The 27,140-nt window shown below is 38.7% G+C and overlaps 1 protein-coding gene across 2 annotated transcripts; it reads right to left on the bottom strand.

Annotated features, from left to right (window-relative positions):
- Positions 1-690: 690 nt before the first annotated feature.
- On the bottom strand, positions 691-26,955 carry shisal1a (shisa like 1a). Of its 2 annotated transcripts, XM_027006831.2 has the most exons (5): positions 26,685-26,955; positions 17,971-18,148; positions 12,430-12,643; positions 8,709-9,020; positions 691-1,977 (listed from the first exon to the last, which is right to left on the bottom strand). In XM_027006831.2, coding segments are annotated over exons 2-5 (594 nt in total). In that variant the 5' UTR covers positions 18,038-18,148; positions 26,685-26,955; the 3' UTR covers positions 691-1,976. The 2 variants fall into 2 exon arrangements, with proteins under 2 accessions (XP_026862632.2, XP_026862631.2); XM_027006830.2 differs by lacking the exon at positions 691-1,977 and having other exon boundaries at positions 8,705-9,020.
- Positions 26,956-27,140: the final 185 nt, after the last annotated feature.

Raw genomic sequence — 27,140 nt, 5'->3', positions numbered from 1 at the left:
TATAATATCCCATTCACCCACCCTCTCTCTCTCTCCCTCATCCGCAATCTTCCTGAATCTCTCTCCCTTCTTTATCTGTATGTCTTCTCCTATGTTTGCACAATAGCTCTAACGCTTCTGCACTGCTGGGCTCTAAAGATGGGGCAGGACTAATGTGTTCGCAGTTGGCGAGTTCATCTCCTGTGAGCACAGGCTGCTGTCTGTCCTGCTTTCTTTTAAGGCACCTGGTTGCAGTTTTTGGACGCAAAACAGAGAAAGTGGCAATTGTACTTCCTCGAGTGGGTGCAGCCCCATGCCTTCGCAGGGGAAGAGCCACCTGCCTCCTACCAATTAGAGCTAGTGCAGTCTTGGCACATCCACCCACCTGAGGCATGTTCTGCGGCTAGTGGAAGGAACAGGTGTGACTCCCCCTCTGGGCTGGAAATAAGCATCACGCCTGTGTTGCTGTGAGTTACAGAGAAGCTTTTAACAATCAGAGCTGAGTTGCTTTGACCCATCGCATACAGATGTGTGCATCCATTAGAACTCCCAAAGCCTGAATTTAAAACCAGGGAACGGCACAAGGTCATTACAGTTTGTGATGTGCATGTCGCTGGGAGATTCAGGGAAGTGAATGAAAAGCGAATCAGGAAATGATGAACAAGGCACTGAACACACTGCAAAAGATAAATCTTTATTTGTTGCAGCTTGTGTCAATAAAAAGTTAATAAGTGCAATTACAGCGGTACTGCATCCACACACCCTATGCAGTTGTAAAACCACACAAAGAATAGGTGCACTGACATACTATGCCTGCAGTGCGGTGTCTATCACTACGCAACACGTTAGGTGTGCACTATAGACTTACTGTAAGGCAACTTATACAATGACCAGTAGCAGTTACTGCCATGTTGAGTGTCTTCCAGTTAGGAAAACTTAGACTCCCCCAGAACACTAAAAAATGTGATCACAAAAGGTCTCTTTCTAATACAGTATAACACAATACTGTCCATTATTGCAGGTTAACGCCTATGCTCTAACTAGCCTAACTAGCCTGGCCTTACCTATTCTTAATCACACACATTTAGTCAGTGCACATTTTCCACAGGGGAAACAAAACTACTGTGAGGATTTTATATCCACTAAGGGGTCTGTCAGGCGAATAGCTTTGTCTGGCTAAAGTAAAACGCTCTACCACATTATTAGGTATTAGATATGGAACACACACACAGGTAAAATCCAACATCTACTACCATTATATATTGCTTTATCTGACACACTCAACCTCAGTAGTTAAAAGTACTTCAATATATTGCAAAATTACAAGTACCATTGAGTGCTTGGACACCAGATCGAATTTTTCAATCCATGTTTTAACCCAATCAATTTATTTTGCTGTCTTAACATAAAGTAAAGCAAGAAGGTGTAAACTATAGAATTAAATGCACTTTTTAACTAGTTTAAGTTAGTCTTGAATCTGTTCTCTCTAGTCACCTTCATATTTAAACTCTTCAAAGCACTACTGAGATGGTACAATAGTTGCAGCTGTAATAAATAATTCTTCCTCTGCTTTAGGAAACGTCAGGTCTTGGTAGGCAAGGTAGACAAAATGCTTGCAGGGGGACATCTAGAATTCTAACTTTTCTCTTCGAAAAAGAGCTTAACCCTGTTTCATTGGTTGAAGAGACTAGAAGACAGGAAGCTTTACCCAGTAAGCTTCCCCAGATGTGCAGGCTGCTGTTTACTGCAGTAAACTCCACAGTGGAATGGCCACAGCACTCTTTCTGCAGAGTTGGAGGTGAGCAGGTGATGGAATCTCCTTGCTGGTCATGAGAGTAGGGAGAGGAGCCTTCAGTGCTGGAGCACACCATCCACATCATAAAGATTGATAGAGCCATGGAGGGGACACTGAACTAAGAGTGGGGTTCCAGAAGGGCATGACCATTCCTCCATGGCTCTTTAAGCAAAGTCCATTATAGTAAGTCACATTTCAAGTATCTATAAAGACACATACAGAGAGAGAAAGAGACAAAGAGGGAGAGAGAGAAAATCTATTATTTTTTCTTTACACTTTTGTCAAATGGTTCTGAAGTAAAATCACCTTGTATGCATGCACAAATGAGAGGAAAAGAAAAAACTTTATGAAATTCTCTTGTAGAAGCAAGCCTGAGTTATACCCTTACAGAGCAACAGCTGTTCTCCAGCACCTGTTGCGGCTATATGCTTATATACAGTTAAATAAGGACCTTTAGTCACTTTGAAAACAAACACGACCTGGCAAGATAGAAAAGCAAATATGATGCCTACACACAAACCTAATAAAGGTTACCAGTTATGGATGTTTACACAGGAGTTCTGTTTTTTTAATGTGTGTTATATGTCTGATCTTTCACTGAAATTTATCGAGGAAAAAGGAGCATATAAAAAGGAGCATATTTCACTATAATCCATCAGATTTATATTTGGATACAAGCACATTAGCAAATGTCTGCATACCAATTGCATGTGTAAACACATAAACCAGAGTGGAGATTCCCAAAAGCACTGGTTTGTAAACAAGTACAGAGCTTACCATGTTCGGATGATATTTCAGTCACCACAGATTCATTCATGTAATCAAAAACAAACCTATTATTTGAAGATTATGTCCTGTTGAAATCTAAATGTAGCCCCTGAGGCTACACAAACTATAGGACTAGGTTAATTTTATCCCTCTAATAGTTTAATTAGGGCATATTGCAGGTCTGAACAAACTGCACAGGGTAAACCAAGAACAGCGGTGTCTTATTGTGATTACTGTCAAGACTGGTGTGTGCTGGTGTGAGTAGTCATGAATTGAATCCAAAGTGTACAGAGAAGATGAAGGCTGCAGCGCAGTTCAGTGCTCTCTGGCCTATATTCAGCTAGTTCATCTAGCACACACACACACCCACATCCTACCTCCACCAAAAAGACCAGGGCAGATCACACTTTTTAAAACTGAAGTTCACCACAAATTTCAGATTTAAAAATGGAATGATGAAATATGTAACAAGACGTTAAGAAACCTGAAACATCAAATAAAGGGCATTCGGGATTAGTGAAAGAGTGTTGTGTAATATAAACGATAATGACAAAAACTAATGACAGAACAATGAAATGAATAGATTGTGGCCAAGTACAAGAATGTAATATGTTCTGTTCTTTTATTCTTTATTCATAATTTCAACAGCCAATTAATCTCTCCATTACCTAAGACAACCTGCTAGTTCAGTGTTTAACACGATAATGAGTTGCTTTTTGAAGAAGAATAGCAAATTTGTTATTGCACTTCTCCAAGACCACATTTCGGTTAAATGTGATTTGGTTATGACAGTTATTTAATTGGATTACCATATTTTAAATTCCTAATTTGTGTTTACTGGTAATATGATATGCAGTGAATAGTACATATAGTTTAGGTACATTATTGCAATAGCCATTATTTGTGTTTTATTGCAGATAGTGTCATTAATAAAGATTTGGGGTTTTACATTCCTAGACTACATGTAGACCACTGTATACTTCTGAACTGGCTGATAAACTAGATTGGTTTCTCTGAAACCATCCTAAGAAAGGTCCCCCCCCCCCCCACCCTGGTTGTGCATGTTTGCAAATGGCAACACAGACATTTCTTATATATATTCCATTACAATCCATTGTAATTGTGCTGACTACTGCTTTTAGAATAAAAACAGATAAATATGGGCAACTGGCTATGCAAGCACAATAGTGTAGCACTGTAGAGAAACAGCCCAATTAAATAAGATATGAATACAGACGTTTATAGTGATGAATGTCCAATTCAGTCTAGCAACATGACCTTTGCCCTGTCATTCACACAATCCGATTGACACTCTAGCAGGTGTGTACTCCTCTGGCCTACTTTAAAAGCGTCTGAACTTGACTCTCATTTATAATGTATAGTGATAGGCTTTTATGCAGTGTTGCAGGTTTGGTATGTGAGAACCTCTGTCTCCGAGGTTCATGCAGTTAAGTGTCAGAGGACTCTGACCGTTAAACCAGCATTGTTCTTTGGACTGAACAGTTGTCCTCAAATATAGGTCTACCACAGACAATGTCTCTTGGAGTCAGTCCAATCTTAACTTTGATTTTCAATTTTACAAAAAACTTTAAGGATCTATTAATAAAAGCAATTTTAAAACTGTGGTAATTGTTGAGTACGCCATCTTAACCTGAATGATTGACTGAGTTTCCTCCCCCATCAAAATTTGCAGACTTTATCCATTTAAAATCTTAATTGTAAACTTGGAAATTGTGCATACCTTTAAGTTGTTTTCAGTATATACCAAGCTGCCTTTCCCTCACATGGACTTATGCCAATAATTATTTAGTGGCCATTTAATAGCTATTAAAGTGTTACCTTAGTTAATCTAATTGTGGGCAATAATTGTCCCAGTGATAGTGGGATTTACCTTCTATTGTCCAATTATGAATTTTATTTTAACCTCTGTTGCCCAAGGGTGCAGACCTACTTCTGTTAGGCCTGCAGCTGAGCACTGACTATAAAATACTGAATGCAATCTAGATGACAACAGGAAAATCTAAAGACACACTGACTGTAATATTAGCCTAGTGTTACAATTATTGCTCTTTCTAGAGGCTTTGAAGCTTCAGGAGACTGAATCATAAAAAACAGTTAAATGCAACCCAGCAGTATATCTATGCCTTTCTGAGCTGTGAGAGCACCTCTTCGTTTCAAAGGCTGAGGCACATCATCATTACATTACACGCTAGATTCCACTTGTCTGCCTCCAGCCCAGTTCACTCTTTCCAGATGCACTAAAGGAGAGAACGACAAGACAGTGCGCTGGAGGAGGGAACAAGCAGTTTGATGACAATTTTTGCATTTTAAAATATATTCTGTAGCTAGATTGCTGTTCAACTAGATAAAAAAACCACTTGATTAGTTTGATATAAAAGCATGACATTAGAACAGACATTGGCTCTTGAGGCAATTTGGAAATGACAGACATCTCAGTAGAGAATGAGTGTTATTACTATATGACACTCTTCCTCGGTTCACTGATCACCCTCTCCATTTCCACCACGGTTCCCTCACCATCTGTACCATTTGCCTGTGTTTTGGTCTCTGCTTTGGCTCCATCCTTGGCCTTGCTTATTCACTTTCTTTTGTTTGTTTATTCCCTGTTTGTTTAGTTTTTTCTCTAGTTTTATCTTCCTATTTAGCCTTACTTCACTGTCTTGTTTTCAAATGAAGGAATATGGGTTATTCTTTTATGTTGCTGTTGGTTTTCCAGACTGGTGTTTTACCTCTGCAGACTGGTGTTTTAACTCTATGGCCTAACTTATATACAATTCCCTTGAGCTGTATATGTGTTGGAACTTCAACAACTAGCAAAATGTAAAACCAGAATTTTCAAAAGATTTATTTGTTAACAAATAGTGCTTCAGTTACAAAAAATTCTTTAACCTTAACATAGTCAACGTTTTTTAATCAGACGTGCTTCAGCAGGAGAAATGTGAAGTAAACTATTTGCAAGCTTTGCTGTGACCATAAAACAAAAGAATGGACCGTTAATAGATTTTATGTTCCAATAGCAAGTGTGAATTCTTTTAAACTTTTATATGGACTTATGGCTTGGAACCCAGAGTGGACCGGAATGTGATCATAGTGGTCCTGTATGATTTTGAGAGAAAAGAAATGAAACTATACATTTATATGGTTATTTATTTTTATCATAATAGACAATAATAGAACCAGTGCTGCGACAGCAATTAGTGTTGTAGAGATGAATAACAGTATGCATATATCAGTGTTTTGAAACCTACATTCATGGTGAATAAAATATGGAAGCCCCCACAAAAAAGTGCATTGCAGCATCCATACCTGACTTAAGTCAGTGCAGACTGTACATAGAAAATCTTTATTGTTTAACTGGTAGACTTAATGTTTGTCTGGAAAGTTTGTTTATAATGTCAAGTAGTGGGTTAGCATTCCAAAACAAATGCTTCAGTTCTTTTGCATGTATTCATTCATAATTTTCTCATAAAAATTCGAAACACAGTAAAAGATGGTAGGTGGTACATTTTGGCAGGAAGTCACAGAATATGAAATCAATCCAAGAGCAAACCCAATGAAACACACACACACACACACACATGCACATGATCACACAATCTCTTAGTACTGTCAACTGCAAGCCCGCACAGCTTTTTGGTGTTTGCCTAAGTCCTTAAAGCATGTTTAATCCTTCTAATATATCAAATCCATGCTCATTGAACTGTTAATTGTGCATTATTTAGTCAGTTCTGTTTTTATGTGTTTTTAATTAAATCTGTGAACACTGTGAAGATTTCTTACCAGATGTGGTAAAGCCCTAATGAAACGAGTACCAGAAATTCCACAAATTTCAGTAATTTCAAATGCCTTTCCAGGATAATAAACAATCTTAACTGTGTAAAAATGAATTTTGAATTTCATTTAGTTAGGTGGTAACATTTATAGTATTTCCATTATTTATATCCCTGTCTCTGCTCTCTACAGCATATATTTCCAGTGGAGTTTGGTCCGGATTATGACTCTGCTATTCAGACGCTAATGTGGGACTTTCTGTCCTGACTGGGGCACTTCCTGCCTGTCCCTGATCTCCTGCAGGTAGGAAATCATGAAGCATTTTGAAATGAGTCTACTTTGATTTTTGATGACCAATCCAAAAAATAATTAATAATTCTGTGTTATACAAATAATGGGCCTAATTGCTCAGTCCATAATTGTTTTGATTGACTAAAGGAATTGTTCAAATGCTTCTCTATCCTTGTGATTTAAGACTGTAGATTGGCTGGGCTCTGAGTCCTTCTGTTTTAAAGGACTGTGAGGAATCCATCAGTAACCCAGACAACTTGAAGTCACTGCTCCATCACCATAAGTTCCTTGGGCATCTGGACGCTCCTGGTAGGTAATGGAACTCTTAGTCCTGCTGTCAGTAATTACATTTTTGTGGGGTTTTTTTTTAGATATGAAAAATTGTTGTCAAAATGTATGTAGTGCCTTCAACAAGGGTGCTGTTTGCTTCAGGAACCAGGGAAGCAGACCACATGAATCATTTGATCATAGCAGGTTAAACTATGTAGTGCTGCGCTCCATCAGGACCAGTATTTGATACCTTTAGTCTGTTAGTGCAGTGCAATTAAGTTTCAGCAGTAGATTGACAAATATTCCAATTAATTGCTTAGGACACTTCTTAAGTCAGTGTTCAGCATGTCTGTCCACTTGTTCCGTGAGATGATCAGGTGGTATCAACAAAAATTTTGACATGTATTACTATTTTGAACAAGTTCATTACTATTTAATTATCAATGTATCAAATCCATGCTCATTGAACTGTTAATTGTGCAATTTTGTCCTTAAACATTTAATTATGTTCATTAGATTTGAAGTGCCTTGTGATGTTTTAGTTCATTCCATGTTAAGAACTGTGTATACACTACAGTCGTGGCCAAAAGTTTTGAGACTAGCACAAATTTTGCTTTCACAAAGTTTGCTGCTTCAGTTTTTATGGTGGCAATTTGCATTAAGTCTAGATTGTTAAGAGTGATCAGATGAATTGCGATTAATTGCAGTCATTCCTTGCCATGAAAATGAACTTAATCACAAAAATTACTGCATTCCAGACACTGTATTTCAGCCCTGCCACAAAATGGCCTGCTAACATCATTTCAGTGATCTTCTCATTAGCTCAGAAGAAAGTATTAACGAGTACAAAGCAGCTGATATCACTGTCATACTGATTAAAAGAGCAGACTGGTTGCTTTAAAAGGGTGGTGGTGATTAAAGCTTTCTTCTATTAACCATGGTTACCTACTAGGAAACATGGGCAGTCATGACTGCATTGCATCAAAAGTGCATTCATGTGTGAGGTTGCTCAGAATTTTGCTTAAGAACACTGCTATGAATAAGGATTGGTATCAAAATATCCTCCAAAAGCAACTTCTCCCAACGATCTGGGAGCAATTTGGTGATGAACAATGCTTTTTCTAGCATGATGGTTATCACTTTTGCCTTGTGACCTGGTGTTCCAAGTGGCTGGGTGAACAAAACATTGAAATTTTGGGTCCAAGGCCAGGAAACTCCCCAGATCTCAATTCCATTGAGAACCTGTGGTTCATCCTTAAAAAAAGAGGGTGGACAAACAAAAACACAGAAACTGTGATCAACTCCAAGCACTGATCAGGCAAGAATGGGTTCCCATCAGTCAAGATTTTGCCCAGAAGCTGATATCCAGCATGCCAAGTCTTAAAAAACTTTAAGACTGTAAACATTGTAAATATTAGGTCTTTGCTTAAACTGGATGTATTTGTCAATAAAAATAATAATTTCATTGTACTTACCACTATTGCACTATATCATATGAACATCTGACAAGAGGATCTTAAAAAAAAAAAGCTAAATAGTCCCCAAAACCTTTGGCCATGACTGTACACTTGACAGATTTTTGAGGCTGATATATGCAGTCTGCATATACATGATCCATTTTGTTCACTGCATGTGCATAACAATGAGCTTGCAAAGGACAAACTGACTTGTGCTCATTTAGAAGACTCATGACTCATATACTCATGCCATGTTGTGATTCAGAAGACTCATAACAACCATAGGCAGGATCATGAAAACTGTTACCTTTTATGTGGAAATAGTCACTATGCATTTGAGAGAAAAAGAGACTCACCAGGCTGTGGAGGTCTGGAAGGTCATGAGGGTGGGGCTCTGGGCCTCTCCTCTGAGACCATGTCTGGGATCATGGTGTTGTTGGGGGTCGTGGCTCAAAGCAGCTGCAGTGCTCAGCTCTAACTCCTGATCCACTGCTGTGCTGTGCCAATTGCTCCTAGCCTGTTTCAGCCAACGGCCGCCCAATCCCCACTTCTCCAGGTAGACTCGGCACACCTCATAGTTCATGGCTGAGTAGTACAGGAAGTCCAGAGCCAGCAGGACCATGACAAAGAAACCGTAAACCCATACGCCAATGAGAGCAGTGTAATTGCTGCAGCAATCAGGAGGAAATGAGACAGAAAAGAATAATTAACAGTTAGTGACAGAAACATATTTTAAATATAGGAAAACTCCTCAGTGCATCCTTTGAAATGTGGTTGATAATGAGATTATACTTGACTGGTTAGAGACTGGTTATATACAACATGCTTTCTCCTGCTGAAGCTGGTATCATTAATAAACATAACGTTTGCTTTATTGAGTATGCAGATGACATGCAGTTATATCTGTCCTTTTCCATTTTTGATAGTGGTATCAGTTTAAAGAAAACACATGTCTATCTCTACGGTCCCTGACATTCTGTCCAGTGCTGAAACAGTTAGAAACAGAAATGCATTTGTGTCAACTAAAACAGACTACTGCAACACCCTCTTATCTGCCCCACTGAGAGCGCAATTGCTAATTTACAAGATGTACAGAATGCTGCTGCTAGAATGCTCACATGCACCAGGAATGGGGGATCACATATCAACATTTGACTACACTGGTTATCCATATTTCTGTAGAATTGATTTTAAGAAACTTTCCTTTTTCATTTCAAATACCGTTCCAGCACAGGGGAGTCCACTTTTAGTTGCTGCAACCTTAAGATCCATAATTCTCTACGTGACTCATACTCTTAGTCATTGATTAATACTATTTTTAATTAGACTGAGCTTTTATGCCCAATTGTTTTAATTAGTTTTGTACTGTTTATTTTACTTTGCTTTTTGTTGTGCTATATGAAAAACTAAAATAGTAATAATAATAATAATAATAATAATAATAATAATAGTAATTATTATTATTAAGTTCTCACAGTTTTCTCCATATCTGTAGCATCACATAGCATCATTTCTCCACCATAAGCAGCTTTTTACTGTATCTGCTCCTCAATATTAGAAGCAAGCATTACACCCTAGCAGGGACATAACAAATACAATCCTCTGAGAAAATATTTAAAACCCTTCTGGGTAAGGAACGAAAAATCCCAATAATGGAAAACAGAGCAAATTCCTTCTACTCTAATCAAGCGATGAAAGGAAAATAGGGGTCACAGCCTCATGAGTGACAGCAAGGTGGCTTAATTGCCTTGTGTTTGCTGCTGAGACTGCTTTGGCAAGATACTAATAAGACTGGGTATGGAGATCAGAGCTGTACAGCTGGCTTTGGTGGAGGGCCATTGTTCAGAGACTATGGATGCCTGGGAGGATCAGATGGAGCCTGAAGTGTGAAATTCCTTTTTATGCCTGCTTAGTGCCAGTTGATGGTTACAGGCTTCCCTGATGAGCTGATGTCTATATTTAGATGTAATGGTAAAAATGAAGATATTCTGCATCATGGAATTGTTTGCATTTACATACTACACATGGTTGTTGTATGTTACTTAATTGCACAAATGAAATCAGGTGATATAACTTTGCCTTCTGTAGAGCTCTGACTTCATTTCTGTATTAATAGGAAGCTCTTAAAAAGTCCACTAAGAAGTTCTTTCATCATGAGATAAGAAATTAAATCTATGTATGAAAATATACAATAAATGTAATGATGGAATATCAAAAAGCATAGATCAAACAAAGGCATGTCACTTGATAAGATACCAATGTATTATATTTTACATTTGTATGATTATAAAGGGAAAGAAATCTCACTAAGAAGTAGTGGTGTGAAGTCAGGCCCTTTAACCCTTCAGAAAACAGGTAGCAAAAAAGTATATGGAAGATTTTCATGGATTATACAGTATTTCATGAATGCAATATAACATTTATTTCATGAATAAAGTAAAATCAAAAACATAAACCAGCTCAAAATGCTATTATGCATTTTCTTGGTTGCTATAGGATGCATATCAGCTGTCCGATAGCAGTAATAACCAATTAAAACTGCTCATTAGAATGGCTTCAGGGACTTGTTCCTGTGTATGTGCCTGTGTGACCCTTCTGATGATATTTTGAAGGGTTTTGTAATGCAGGTCTATTGGCAAATCTGACCAATCAGATTTATGATTTTTATTAAGGGAGCTGGCCCATAGTTATCACTTTCTATGCACATGCTTACTAGGTTAGCTAGCTAGATTTTGTGACTGCAAATGAGACAGATATTGTAGCATATGTAATTAAAAAGCAATTTCAAGGCTAATCTTCCATGAGAAACTTATAATAATTCAGTGAGGTCAGCTAACTCTACCTATAAATCTTTGTCAGAAAGGAAAAATGTATGCATGTACTTTCTATAAGACAAACTACGATAAGTATATCTGGGTAACAGCTGTCTCACAGCATAATATTCTGGCCAAGGAGCAGAGGATGGACTTTATTTTCAATTAAGCCTAACAGACTGGTGAGTTTGGTGTTTGTATACATGTTTTGGCTTTACTGGCATACTGTATGCATATGAAATTATTGATTCTACCTTGCTGAACAGCTGTACTTGTAGGATTCATGGATTTTTTTGCATTACATAGAAAATTAATATATGGAAAATAAAAAAATATCATATTTCATACATGCTACTTCTGTTTTGTCATTTGTAATTGTAATTGCATTTGTGTACAGTAATTTAAAGTCAAGCCTAAGTTTATGTGGCATTAACAAAATGTGTGTGTGGGTTGGGGGTGGGAGTATCCTTTGTATGCACTGCACGCCACTTCTAAGTAGGTATACCTATAATGTGCCATCCTCAGTTGAGTGGAGAAATAAATAAGCTAAGATGAGGAGAGGAACATCACATGACCTTGGGTCAGTTCACTACATTTCAGGCTTGAGCCATGCAATGGATTGTCAATGGAGAAAAATGCTCTATCATTCTGTGAATATTATAGATTCATAAAGGCTGTGATAAAAATGTGGAGGTCATGCATTCTCAACATATTCTTACAAATGCAGATTTTCTTTTGCAGCCAATGTCCATTTTCATCAAAAGAAACAAACAAAAAAACACCCTTAAACAGTACCTGTAACATCACTTTGTATTTTCAAGCATCATTCCAATATTCGTCATTTATATCCCAATGATGTGAAAATGAAATTACAAGACAAACCACTCAACCTGATGACGCTCTTGAAGCCCTTTAATAAATTCAGTCTTCACCATTTACATTTGAGCAAGAAAATGTGGAAAAATTGGTGAGCAACTACAGATTTATTTCAATACTCCTTTTATTTTTTTAAAATGATTATATAGACAAATGTGAGACTTCTGTTTTTTGTTGTTTATCTGAGCATGAACAAAATATCTGCTCCACAATCCAAGAACCATGCTACCTTAATGTCCTTCCTGAGCATCTTTCTAGTCAGCTTCAGCTATAGAAGACTGAATGACATCTGCCATTGAAAGCAATAAACTACTTGCCATGTCAAGAAGTGCGAACAGCCAAATACATTAATCACGGTTATCATCCCATCCCACTTCTTTCCACTTACTTGTGAGCAATGCCATCAGAATTGGTAGTGATGTTGAGCTGTATGATGCTTTGGAACTCTTTCTCACTGCAACAGTATTTGAAGGTTGTGTGGTTATGGTGACAGCAAAACATGTAGGTCTTGTTGTCAGAGAGACGGGGGCAGTGGAAGCCGAAGTGATAGCGTCCCTTGTGGTCTGAATAGGGCTCGCACATCCTGAAGTGGGCTGAAAGAGCTGTCCCAAAGAAGGACAATATGAAAAAGGTTGTTTTGAGACAGAAGAACTTTGCTGACATTTCATAATTACAACACATAACCAGTCTTTCTAATACTACTTACAAAAAAATGCATTATAAATGCAAGATGCAGAACTTATAGCAACCTCCTAAGTGCAGACGTTATATAAATATATTTGCGAAAGTTACTTCATTCACATTTGAACATATACAGTACATATTAATATGATAATTGACTGATCATTGTCTGACTTGACACTGCATATATACATGCACCTTTACTCTCACAGTAAATCTGTTCAGTACATCATCAAATATTTAGCATTCATAATATAAACACTGAGACACACTAAGAAGACATGACAAGTCACTCTGCTGCTACAAGTCTCACCTTTTTTAAATGAGTATCATAGACAACATGTTATACACCTCAAAATGAATGGTAATACTGATTCTATTATAAGGGATCAGAACAGTTACATATTCTTCCGATAAAAGTACCAGGCAGAATGCTTCATTATGTTTAATTACAACTTTGCCCATGCATGCCTTTATGTGTCTTTTCAGTCCCAAAGTGTGAAGGGGGCTTCTTATAAAAAGTGAGATCTTTTGCTGTCAAAAAGGAAGGCAGTTTGGCTGAATATGGCTTTGAATATCATAAATGACACATTATGGACTTCCTTAGTCCATAGCCCATTGTGGCTGGCACCCCAGCACACAAACAAAACCACCATGAAATAGTCCTGACATCGCACACAGTTGATGAAGCCTGACAACCTGTAAAAGGTTGTGATATCTTAGCATATAAGGGACAAGAGCAGTAGTTCTGCTGTTCCCAATCCCCTCTTTATATTAACAAAAACTCCCCAGAATCCAGAGTCAGGCTGTCCTCATCAGGACTAACTGTTGAGTCTGGCCACAAACTCAACCACTCCCATCTAAACTCATATCCAGTCTTCCAGAGGAAGAGCATGATAATACCATCATTTGCATATAGATGAGAGTTTGAAGGACAGATAAGTGGGATATACAGAAAAATTCAGGGGATCCTAACTCAGGTGCTCTCCCTGTTTGGGGCTCCTCTGCTCTCCATGATAGAGAATCTCTCTTCAAAGCAGGAAGCTTTAGAGCATCAAAGGTGTACCTGTGTATACACTCATGAGCCACAATATTAGAAATGTTTACCTTGCAGCTACATTCATAAAATAAAAACATCCTACACTATAAAAGAAAACTGCTGTTTGTACTTAGTAAATATCTTGTTGCCTTACAATTTGGAGATCACTGGACTTAAAATAGTATGTTAAGAGGACAATAACTAATAACAATAACAATAAAGCAACTAGTAGTGTTTGTCAGGATTAAAAATCATTTTAGTGTGATCATTAATGTGCATACTAGAGATTGGGACTGGTAATTCAAAAATAGCATACTTTTATAGCATATACTTCGAAAGGCTGCAGTTGATACAGGCAAATGGAAGTTTTCTTATGATGACAAAGGGGAATATTCAGGGGCACAATGAGCTGATGACTTCTTGAAAAAAGAAGATAAATGCTTCAAAAAGTTAATGAAGTATTTTTAGTATTTCAAGTACAAAAATGAAACTTTGCTAAACATTTGAGTACATTTCCATTCTGTTCATGTTCATAAGGGAAGTGGAGACCTAAGTGGGAGTGTCATATTTCTAAATCAATTGTCAGCAATGCCTAAATGGCTTTGCACAGCTTTTCATAAACATCAGTGAGACTTTTTTTTGAAAATCAATGGCAAATCATTGTAGGAAAGCTAACTGGCTGACCGCATCTATGCCTTGAAAGTCAGGGTCTTGCATGCACAAATATTTAGAATGAGGTCCAAAGAGCTTAGTGAAAAACAACTGAGCCTTCTAGCATTTAGGCATACTTCCCATTTCTATTAATAATGATACATGAGATAATCATTAGGAAGGCCATCTTTGCAATTAGTGTGCAAACAATAAAGTGTAATTAATATATATATTTTAAATTATTCTCTCCTCTTGTTAAAGAGGGAAAAAGAATGTAATATTTATTACCACACCATTACATAAATAGAATAAAACAAGTGACCTATGCCAATAGGCATTTAGTTCATTCATAAACACATATTCAGAAAGTGAACTTGAGCAATGTATTTTGAAATGCATATGTGAACATGAGAATGAGAAATATTACAAAATATATTACAAAACAGGAAACAATTTGAAGTTGGCTCCATTTGACCCTTTTAAATGCCCTAAAACATCCAATTACCCCTGTGCATGGGCTGTACAGTGGGAATAAATCAGGAGTGTTAAAGACAAGTCAGAGAGCCCTCCAGGAACACCTCTACACTCATAAAAAGCATTGACTGAGCACCCAGGCTGTGTATCCATCAACCAAAGCAGCAAGGAGTCGAGCTGCAAGGCTCTCATATTCCTGGGGAGGAAAAAAACTAAACAAAAGGCAAAAGGTAGGCGTATGAAATGAAAACCACCTGTAGAGACCTGTTTTATTTCCTTTCACTATGGTGGCTAAAAACAAATCAATGTGTTTTGATTTCTGCCAGCTGCATCATTAACACCCTATAGGTTTTCACAGATAATTGGCTTGACCCCATTCATGTCCACTTCTCGCAGAGTAGAGTGAATGGGAAATGAAGGCTTCTCCTTTGGGCACTGGGTACAGAGGCACCTCCCTAACAGCAAGCTTGAATACCTATCGTTCTGTCTCTCTTTCTCTCTCCATGGCAACTGTTCTGATGTGTATTTCATTCAAAGCTCACCAGCAGCATTGTCAGACACATGTTGAAGTGATTTAGGAGGGAACGCCTCCTCCCTACCCCATCTACTCAAACCTGAATTTGAAATGGCACCAGAGCTAGTTTCTGCTTCCTTGACTGCCACTGTACCTCATCATGACATCCTCATGCCCGCCTTAGTTCCATTTACACTTTGCACGGTTTGTATCTGAATATCAGCATCTGGAGGATGAATGATCTGGTCTTGCCCATGTTTTTCATTTGGTCTTTTTAAATGATCCTTGTGGTTCCCTTATGATTAGATATTCTTGCATGCAGTGTGTAGAGGTGCAGGAAATCTGGTATTAATTCAACAAAATAACAAAACCAAACCAAACTGATCTAATAACTTTGAATATGTCCAGGTGCCATTCAATAGGGGAACTGGCAATAGGCAACAGACCTGCTTTCAAAAGTTGTGATGAGGACCTGTTGGTGAGTGACTGCAGTTTGCAGTGATCTTTGGACTACATTGATGATGTGCCTATACTGTGGATGGGTCCTTTCTCCTAACACAAATGCCTTTGACGTGACTGCATACCCACCCAATATTTGATTATGGTGTGAGCCAGGCTACCTACAATCACATTCCAATCACAACCAATCACAATGCATGCTGTGCGCATGTACAATTTGCATACCCTGCAGTTCAAATAAGATGTCTAGATACAGATCGCATTTTAATGCAAAGTATAAATGTCTTTGTCTCACACAATGCAACAGTAATTGTCTTTTCAATGCAACAGTAATTTTTTTTTTCAGTGCAGCAGTAATTGATCTCAGCTTAGGATACAAAATTGCACCCACACTTGTATGTGAAGTCCTTGGGCAGCCATAAGATTGGATTTATTTTTCTTTCTCAATATTATATTAAAGAAAGTGCAAGAGAAAGCTTTACTTTCTTGCTTTTTTCTCTAAACAAACAGTTTATGTCTTATACATTTTAGTGGAAAACATGCAGTGTAGTCATTGCCATGCTTATTTTATCCTTGGCATTTCACTGCTTTGGGTTTTTTTTGTTTTGTTTTTTTTTTGCTTTAGCACCAGAGCCAAGTTGGGAAAAACCCCGCTTTCACACTTCTAATACAATTTCCTCAAACATGGTTTTGCTTCAGCATCAGCTTTCTGGTTTGCCATGCACTGAGGCATCTGACCACAGTGCACGGAGACGCCGAGTCTCAGCAGAACCCCACGACGAGGGAAACACACAGCTTGAGAGCTGAAATGACAGGTGCAGTCTTGAGCAAACAGTGCTGAAGAGAGATAGGACATGACCAGAGATGTACACTGGACATGTAAACTGAGTCATGTCAACACCTCTGACTCTATAATAAATGTAAGGGTATCACTGAGCACAGACGAAAGAATGACTTAATGACTTCATTCCCATTGAACAGGATGATGTATAGACAAACATTTAATCAGTATGTTGGCATCATAGATAATGTTTATCTATTGTTTATTTGACACGTTTTTACCAACGTATGGGTTGTTGTAGGTTCATTATCTTCAGGAAAGGAATGATTTTGATTGGCAACTTTTATAATTTTATAATAAAAGGAGATGTGTTTCTGCTCAAAACAACTGACTGAATGACTGTGAGAGAGGTTTTCCTTTAAAATATATTCAATAATTGCAGATGTGTGTTTAAAAGTAGGCATTGTCCTTAAATGACTTGGTATAATTGTGTGTTTGTGTTACAGTTACCATGTCTGAATTCTGAAAAGATGTCAGAGGTAAAGCAGGATGGTTATATTATATAGTTTCCATAAGTGTGTACTACTGAGTTTTTTCTGGATTGATAAAGATATGGTATGTGATTGTAATTAGCAGGACATCTCAGTTTCTCATATATCTGCCATTGGTTTAGGTGCTATTACTTTTTCTGTCACAGGGCATAATTCATCTGCTTGCCTCTTCAACAGCACCTCTTGAAAGCTCACACACTCTCTCTCTCCATCTCTATGAAAGCTCACACTCACTCTCTCTCTCTCTGTCTCTTTCTTTCCCTCTCTCTTCTTTTATCTGAAGTCAACAAAGCTTTGTTTTTGACAAGCTCTCATTTGTCACCTCTCTCCAACATTTACAAATCCCTGTACCCCTAGCATTTGTGAAGAATTTTGCTCATCTTGCACTCTCCTTTACACCAATTTAAAACAGGTCTTTTGACAATGTGGAAGACAGAAAAACTGTGATTCAGATCATTAACCTAGTATGAAACTATTGTTATGATTATTGTGATCCACTCTACCAACCAGATTAGTTTGATTGGGCATGTTCACATCAACCCCAATGACATAACTCAATAGCCACTAAATTAGAGTAAGTGCACAAATTGTTGTCCTCTCCTAAAGCATCACTAAGATCTGGTTTGCCTTTGACTTGGTGAAACAATGAAATATCAAATTGGGTTCTGTTAGCTCGGTGCAAAATGAAATTCAGCATTTTCACAGCTCTTCTTTTGATATGTTTTTTCTGTGTGCGATATCTTCTGTCTGTGTGTCGACGTGATCGCTTTTGGACTCACCTGCAGAGAACAGGAGGAAGAAAATGATGGCCAGGACATTGTGTAACCAGCGGCCGTGCATGGTCATCTCTCTGTTCTCATGGAGGAAGGACCAGCACAGGAGATGGGGAGGGCGGGCCGACACGACTCAGCAAACACACATCACTTAGCCCCTCCACTGGCACTCCTCCTACCGGAACTGAACATAAAAACAAATACAGACTGTGTGTGTGTGTGTGTGTGTGTGTATATATATGGATAAAGAGAAGAAATGAGAGGAGAGTTTTCAGCCTTAGTGTCTCTCAAAATGCCTGCTCCAAGGCTAGCTATAATCTGTAGCTATTTTGAACAGGGTTATGGTATGTGTTATCTGTGCCATAGTAAAGTACTTTTTCTCCTGGCTTTTGAGTACAATTTGAAAACAAATAAATTAACAAACAAACTTTTTAACTTTTCTCTTGTTGCTTCACCTTCAAAATAAATTTTGCTGTTGGCTCGCTACCATTTTTTAAAATTATTTGGATCCCAGCTATATTACTAAGCGTAGACATTCAATACAGCCAGGATTCTGGGTTCTGGCAAAATATTTTTACTTAACATCATAATTTACTCTTGGTCGAATATTTCATGGGAGTAATTCTGCTCAGATCATTTGTTGCCTAAGCAGCCCCTATTCCACTGTGGTCGGAATTGTTTGACCTCCTTAGACAGAAGCATGTAGAGTCTGCTTCTGACAAAACCATGAGACAAAACTGTCAAGGAGGGTCTGATGTTCATCATTCATTGCAATGATTAGCACAATGATAATATATAATTAACAAATCCAAGACCTATTTAGCTGACTGGACGGAGATGTGATCTTAATTGGCAAATGCTGCCTGTCATAATATTGTCTTCAGATCTTCTCTAGATTTCCACACTGTGCCTGGAATGTTGTAATCTAGTATTGACACTGGTTCAGTCCTGATGTCAGCATTCACTCTGTGACAGCAACATGCAGCCTTTATTTGAACTTGATAAAAACACACTTAAAAACTCCAGTTACAGAAGTAACCTTTCCCATTACAAATACATCCTCCTTCATAACAACAAAGTCACTGTTGTGCTCAGAGACCTAAAGGAGGAAAAATATCTAGCCATTTGTCCCCTTGTTTGGGTCCGACATTATACTTCCTCTTTTATATGCGCGTTCTCTTGCATCTCCACAAAAGAAATCATAATTATTAGACTTGCTTGGAGATAAAAATATAACACTTTGCTGCTTTCTTTATCTCCATATGTGTTTCCAAGGCAACAGCGTGGCATGTGCTCATGCGCATGAGGTCGTTTTTGTGTGCTGTTTGTTTGTTTTCTCAGTTTAGCATATAAAAGCAGAAGGTTGTTTATCACTGAAGACGTGCAGCAGATGTACAGTTTCACCATGAATCACAAGGTATTTAAGAACCAAGACAAATCCTAGGACAAGCGCCACCAAAGTTGTTTTCATGATATTACTGACTTCCCCTTTGAGTTAATTCTAAGTAGCACATGCGTAACCCATACTCAATGCACCTTTGAATCATTATTCTCTTTGTGCCTGGTGAGCCATTTCTGTGTATAGGAGTATATGTGTATTTTGTTTATAGGGGTGTAGGAAGTGTGATGTGATGAATGGTAGCAGGTGGGCAGGTCACAGTGTGATAGTGTGTTATGATGAACTTGGCATGAAGGTTAGCATAGCTGTAAACTAAACAGACATACTGATGCTACTGTGTAAACAGAGAGGGAGAGAGAGAGAGAGAGAGGGTGTGTGCATAGTGGGTATAGAGAAAGAGAAAGTATGATGAAGAAGACGGAAGAAAAATGCTCTAAGAAAGACGCTGGATGCCACTCACTAAAACTATTGCATCACAGTTCTCTCCCTGTTTTTTTTTATCTGTCACTCTCTTTCCTACACACACAGGGAACCTTTTCAGGACTCAGTATGGCCTACACCATGCACAGATGTACAGATGTGTTACGTGGCATCCATCATTGTAATGCAAGAGCACGCATCCTTTCATCTCACCGAGATGTTGCCCAACAAGCAAAGTCAGCATATGAATGGAACTCATCTTTTCTGTCTGTCTGTTAGTCTCTCTCTCTCTCTCTCTCTCTCTCTCTCTCTCTCTCTCTCTCTCTCTCTCTCTCTCTCTCTCTCCTCTTCTTTCTATCTCTAGATTCTATGGCTGATGAGTAAGAGCTACATTGGACTCACCAAGCTGTCTCTTTTTACTGTCACTCTGTTATCCAGAGGATGTCAGCTCAGAGAATCTGTGGGGATTCTCACCTAAATGCTCATTATTACTTGAAATGGAACTTACTTTAGCAGAACCTGTGAGCCAGTGACCGTGATGGCATTGTGATCTAGTTTTGGTGATCAAAGTATTATTTAATAGCATTTTAGTGTATAAGACACTTGTTGCAATATTATTTTTGAACATCTGGAAAACCCTTATTATATTTGTCTTCAGTGTGTTATATGAACCTAAGTTTTATGAAATGAAAAAAAGTGCATTTACAAGGGTGTCCATAAATGGTCACAGCTTATCTTTCTGAGAGTGGAGAGAACCACGTTGGTCAAATAATATCAAAGACTTGTCAGTTCCCATTAGGCTAAATGCCTTTTTCTGTGATGTGTGTGCTTAATTTTGCACTATATTGTGATTTATATTGACATGCTGTTTGTGTAAGTTGCAATCAGTGTTCCTGTAAGCAAATGTGGTCTAGCTACCATAGCTTGAGACATCTTGGGGCAGCCTACCACAGCCTGTCATGTTTTGGAGTCTTATCTTGCAGTTTGCTATTTTTGAGAAACACAGTAATGAGTGCTTTAAATGAGCTGCACCTGCAGGATGATGTCTAAAAAATCTCAAAGTTTAACATCTGATGAATGTTTAAGGCAACTTTTTAAAAATTTACAAATAATGATGAACAATTTGAATATATATATATATATATATATATATATATATATATATATATATATATATATATATAAATTTTTTCTTTTATATACATTTTATTGTGTTCAAAACCAATAACATAAAAAATTAATGATAAACACTAAATTCAAATGTAGTAAGCCATATACTAAATGGCAGGTAATATATGGAAGTATGGCTCAGGCTAGAAAATACTGCTGGTGAAAGATCGCTGCCAGAGCCTCTGCTGTCATAAATGCATCCCTAGACCCAAATAAAACTCTGCCACTGGCAAAGGCCCGGGGAGTGCACATGATGGAGAAAACACTGCCTGCTTCTTGTCCCAAGGTGACACTACAGAATGTGTTTATCTGTCCCCTGAGGACCTGTGTGTGTGTGTCTGTGTGTGTGTGTGAGTGAGTGAGTGAGTGAGTGAATGTATGTGTGTGCTTGGGTGCAAGTGAGTGAGAGACAGAGGCTGAAAGAAAGAAAGGGAGAAGACTGAAGAGGCAGAGGAAAGGTTACAGCACCATGAGGAAACTGAGAACACTACAGGAGAGGATCCCAAGAAGGCACAAAACACAGACAAGTAGAGCGTGTTTACACCTTCTGATCAATACGTTATGAGGATTTGGATAAGGAGTTTTTCCTCTGTATGCATCACTGCACACACTCACACACACACACACACACACACACACACACACACACACACACACACACACACACACACACACAGGCACGCTTGCTTTCCACTGTTCCTAAATGAATAGACCATTCCTCTTTTTAATATCCTTCTATCAAATAGCTACTCTGTTGTTTTAATTAGTTAAGAAATTTGTTTATGCACACACACATACAGCAAATTACGTAATGGGGGCTCCACAGTGTAGAATGGTGTAAATTCCTTGTAAGCACACAAAGCTTTTACAATGTAGTTAAAAAATAACTTGAATGAAACATTACAAGGTGACAGGAATACTTGGAAATAAGGCAGTAGTTATTAATTTCTTTCATGTTATGTACTGTCTTGTTGCATTTGTTTCTGCAGCTTGTAAGAATATGTACTTTAAAAGACAGGGATAATATCTAAGGAGAAAAGCTTGAATGCTTGTGGCCCAAGAAATCCGTGTTGGCTTAAACACTGCCGCAGGGCTGCATGCACAGTGTCTGTGAATTCGAATAAGCTGCTCTGTACCCAATACAAGACAGCAATATGCTGCAGTTCTCTCCTTAATTACAAATGTGTTACAGACACAAAGTGAGGGACTGCAACATACTGAATGACCTTCTCTGATTTGAAGAAGCAAGAGTTGGCTTTGTTTTGTTTACTTTGCCTTATCTTCAAAAGCAAAAAATGTTTTAATGGCATCATTGCATGGAGAGCAGAGAGAAGGTCTAGCATTGATGGAGTGTCCTAGCCATATGTGATGCCAGTGGTTATGAGGTCTCATCTATTTGATGCAAATCCAGTTTTGCTGGGATTCTGTCATTTTTAAGTTGTTCAAGTTAAATTTCATCCTATTTGTGTACACATAAATTAGGTTAATATTAAAGTAGTTAAGGACTAAGTGTATTTCAGCAGTGCATGCATGACCAATTACTGGCTCTCACAAATGAGAATGTTACAGGATGAATTTACATTTACGGCATTTAGCTGACAATTTTATCCAAAGTGACTTACAATTATGACTGAGTATAACTTGAGCAACTGAGGGTTAAGGGCCTTGTTCAGGGGCCCAACATTGGCAGGGCTTGAACCAGCAACCTTACACATACAAGTCAAGAATCTTAACTACTGACCATATGAACAACAGTAGCCTCTTTTTTGCACATTAGCTGTGCATTCGTCAACTGTGCGCAACTGAAAAAAGAATTTGTCATTTTCCATGGGCAATGCATTTTAATTTTAAGTTTAATGGTCATCGCATTAATGATATATCTGTTTGCACTGCTATTTGTTGCTATGGAAGCAAAAAAAAAAAGAGAACTGATCTTCACTTTTGGATCTTTAGAACCCCATGGAATGAATGTTATGACTTAAACATCTACTTTTTCAAATATAAATTTCCTCTTTCTACAAATTCAGAAGTACTTTGCTTGCACAGCTAATGAAGGACCTCTGTCTGAAGCATCCTGTTTCCCTTGTTTAGTAAAATTTTGAATATCTCTACATCTCTTACTACAATAGACTTGAGTGCATTTGCAGTGAGAATGAAAACCTCCAGAAAAATATGGACATATGTGTGAACATTTTCAAAACTCTGGGTTTCCTAAGGAAGTCGTAGATGATGCCTTTGCTCATGTTTTACCTTTTCAGAAAGTAGACATACTGACCTATAATATAAACAATCTACATTTAAGACTTTTAAGCCTATGTATCATCCTACAAATAAAACAGTGGCTAATTTTATACTTATATAGTTATACACTTCAGAGTCCTTTAGGATGATGCAGAGACCACATCGCTTTGTGAGGATTTTCCACTAATCTCCTACAGACAAAAACATCAAAGACATGTTCATTAAGAGCGAGATAAATAACCATTCAGATAATGACTGTTGTACTGTAGCCTCCAACCACTCTTTTTGCGCTACATGTAAATTTATTAACACAGCGACTAAAATAACTGGCACACAAGGATCCGCTATCATCATCATCCATCTCTCCTCTCGCCTTGCTGCAGGAGTTGCAAGGAGTTACTGTATCACTTGCAAGAGATGTAATCAGCTTTATATTGTAGACACCAAGAGAAGGCTTGTTGATCGGTTTGTTGAACACCTTTGGACCATCAGAATTAAGGATTTGTCATTTCCAGTGGCAAAACATTTTAATATTAATGGGCACTGCATTAATGAAATCTGTTTGCATTACCAGTTATTCCTATGGCAGCAATGAAACTAGGAAACTCAAAGAAAAATAACTGATCTACACTCTTGTAATTATAGAGGAATTTTATGATTTAAACATCTACTTTTTCTAATATAGACTGGATGGGTCTTCTCACCCCTCCTCCCTCATTCTGCCATTAAAGTGCTTTTTTATTGCCTAACAGAGTGGATTTATTTGCGATCTCCTGCTGTGTACCCCATCAGCTCTCTCATAGTAATGCAAGAATAATACCCCCCCCCAACACACACACTTTAACAGAGACCTTTATCTACATCCTTGAGCCACCTTGACACTGTTGTGACCCAACGGGAAATGCTAATGGTACACAGATTCCAGTAGTTGGATCAGTGAAATGGCATGGTGAGTGTCATTTGCCAACATGTAAAGGCAGCAGGATAATGTCTGTCAGACTGTGGCAAGCTGAACGATATCTGCTGAGCCAGTCAGAGGGGGGCACCCAGTGAGTCCATGCAGCTCAGAAGGAGAGAGCTTTACCTTACACATGACTTCTTTTTCATGATGTGCCTTCAAAGTGGAAGGATCAGAAACGTCTGCCCCTAGTAGTGAGGCAAAGGAATGAAATAAAAGACTTTTGTCTTCCCAGCTCTTATTCCTCAGCTGCAAAGAGGCAGATAACCCCTGCCGCTTCGGTATGGTAACCCCTGCTGGTTCGATATGGGGACTAAGTATCACATTAATCCACCATGCTTCTCACGTAATGACAAGTTCTGCCTAAAATTAGTCGTCTAAATTTGGACCTTAGTTCTGAGGGACAAATTTTCTCCCCTTTGTTTCATCCAGCGAGTGTTTTAAGAAGGTCTGAGCCTGAATACATATGTTTCATGCATGCGAGAATATGGAGGTTGGAATCATTTAAAATGCACATATCTGAACTGCCGGCACATAATGACCTCTCCGTTTCAGAAAGACTAGAAGAGGCATCTGAGAAAGCACTTCTCTACCTAATCTACACTAATCAACTCCGCGCAGAGTGCTCCCTCATGAGCTCATACACTCACCCTGACTGCTCCCACTACCATTTTTTGGAGACTAAAAATGGTGAGAGACAACGTGCCATTTTCTCCTCACTTTTCAGAAACACCGGAAATAACTAATGTGAGACTGGGATATTGTGACAGCTGAACTACAGACTTCATTATGGCAAAGTAGAGACATTAACCTAAAAAGGAATAATATCTGACCAGGAGGGACTTGAGAAAATGATTTTCACACTTCCTACGGCTCAAACGACTGTATTAAGTACTGTATTAGGTAGTCAGTACTGTAGAGAAAGTGTGGCCAAGGTTTTCCTTATCCCCTGGAGGGGATGGACCATGAAAAGACTCTCAGTTCTTTATTCATGAGCTTTGCTGGATATCACATGAGAGGCAGAAACCACAGACAGGCAGGATGTGATGTAAAGCAGCCATTATCTCAAGCTAGTTCAGAGAGCTATGCACTTCTTATTTACATATTAAAAACTAAAAAACAATGGGACTCACTTACTCTTACCAGCAGAGCTCTTTGGTTTAGTCGCTATAGAAACATTAATCAGAGGGCGAGATTAACCTGATATTACACTGAGAGATTAAACCAAAATAATGTAATATAATCTGGACAACAAATAAAAGGAAGATCTACAGAATTCTGTGACCCCAGAGCAGTTCAGTATTTTTTTTTTCATAGCTCTGTTCAAGGTTGCTGGCCTGCTGCGTGACAACGAAATGAAGTGCCATCTCCATAACACACAGAGGTAGGGTTTCAGCCAGGCATGTCACCAGATACACACACACACAGTGTCTTGCACACTGTTATAGAGCTCCCCTTATCTCTCTTCTCTCTCTCTTTCCACACACACTCACAAACACACTCAGAAACACTCTCAGAAAGACACAGTTATGAAGAGGTTTCCTTCCTGCTGTAGACAGCTGTTACACGGTGTATCTGGGGAGTGCTTGTTGTTCTCTTGTACAGTCCAATGCTTTGTTCTCTCTGCTCCTGTTTCAAGTACCACTCCCGCCAAGAAAGGAATATTCAGGCAACCACACACACACACACACACACACACACACACACACACACACGCATATACACCTGCACATGCACACATACAACACACACACACGTACACACACATTTTCACAAACCTGTACCAATACAAATACATGCATACGCACAAATATGCTTACTGTAGTTTGAAAACTACACAGCATTGCCAGAAGCTCCTGGTCTCCAGTAACCGGATGGAAAGTTGAAAAGATGTAGCTGGGTCTGTGTAAGGTACAGCATTCATCTACGTATCCTATCAAGAGTCCTTGTGTGCTGGTGAGCATGAGCATGCATGCAGGCTGTGGCCAAAGATAAACTACAAGAGTGGGATGAACCAGGGGAGAGTGAGCCAGAGTACAAAAGCCTGTTAAAAAGGCGCGCAGTTACATCAAGAGTCATCAACTACAGATGTAAATGAAGCGCCAATAAATCATTGATTTCCCTCAAGGTCGATTTGCCTGCTCTTTTCTTGGCACTTGAATATACATGTAAAGTGCCTGCATTCACAACTATTTGCAGTCAGGTTTTGATCTCCGAACACATCAAATCTAAACATCCAGCAATTTGCTGGAAACAAACTTGGAGCCTGTGACCGGGTCAGCAGCAGACAAGGAATCCCATCAACTGCTTACAAATGAGATCAACATGGCGCTGTAACGGGAAATAGCAATAAGGCTCTAAAGCAGCTTCCACATCCAGAATGTAACAGTGTAAATGTTTGTCATCCATATAAGGTCTTTAGTGCTGCCTGGAACCAAGTTCAAAAGGGTTTATCCCTGAAAATATCAAAACAAGTAAAGCAAAGTTGTAAAACTTTGTTTATAAGAACACTGCACAGCAGAAACCACTTACCTGTGACTGAACAAAGCCTGGGTTTCCACTTTCTTTTTCTCCCTTGTTCCCTGCAGAGTCAGTTTGTGCTTCCGGTCTGTATGCTGACCGCTGTCCTTTTGCAGTCCGAAGAGGGAGAGCACGCTGCTTGGAACGCATGCACACCCATCCTGCTGCTCCGGCAAGCACAGAGCAACAGTCAGCCGTGAGCGCGTGCAGAGAGTAAACGAGTAGGAGAGGGTGGAGGGCGAGGCGGTGGTGGTGGTAGGGCTCGCAAGCTTTGATCCACCGTGCTTGGTCTCACGCCCGCTCTGGTGCAATACACCAGTGACTGAGGCTGGGAGAGGGAAGACTGAGTCTGAAGGAGGGAGGGGGGATGTGTGTGTGTGTGTGTGTGTGTGTCTATGTGTGTGTGTATGTATGCATGTGAGAGAGAGAGCGAGAGAGAGAGAAAGAGAGAGAGAATGAGACAGGGAT

Source organism: Electrophorus electricus, chromosome 2 (assembly GCF_013358815.1).
Source record: "Electrophorus electricus isolate fEleEle1 chromosome 2, fEleEle1.pri, whole genome shotgun sequence".
Classification (NCBI taxonomy): domain Eukaryota; kingdom Metazoa; phylum Chordata; class Actinopteri; order Gymnotiformes; family Gymnotidae; genus Electrophorus; species Electrophorus electricus.
The sequence above is the reverse complement of the archived record's forward strand: the minus strand, read 5'-3'. Positions and strand labels throughout refer to the sequence as shown.

What these genes read in the sequence shown, in the direction of transcription:
- shisal1a (XM_027006830.2), bottom strand. Translation starts at nt 18,037, where the DNA reads ATGACCATGCACGGCCGCTGGTTACACAATGTCCTGGCCATCATTTTC. An exon ending in CTTCCTCCTGTTCTCTGCAG is followed by an intron (nt 12,644 to 17,970) that starts GTGAGTCCAAAA and finishes TCTTTGGGACAG; the next exon opens with CTCTTTCAGCCCACTTCAGG. An exon ending in TCTGATGGCATTGCTCACAA is followed by an intron (nt 9,021 to 12,429) that starts GTAAGTGGAAAG and finishes TGATTGCTGCAG; the next exon opens with CAATTACACTGCTCTCATTG.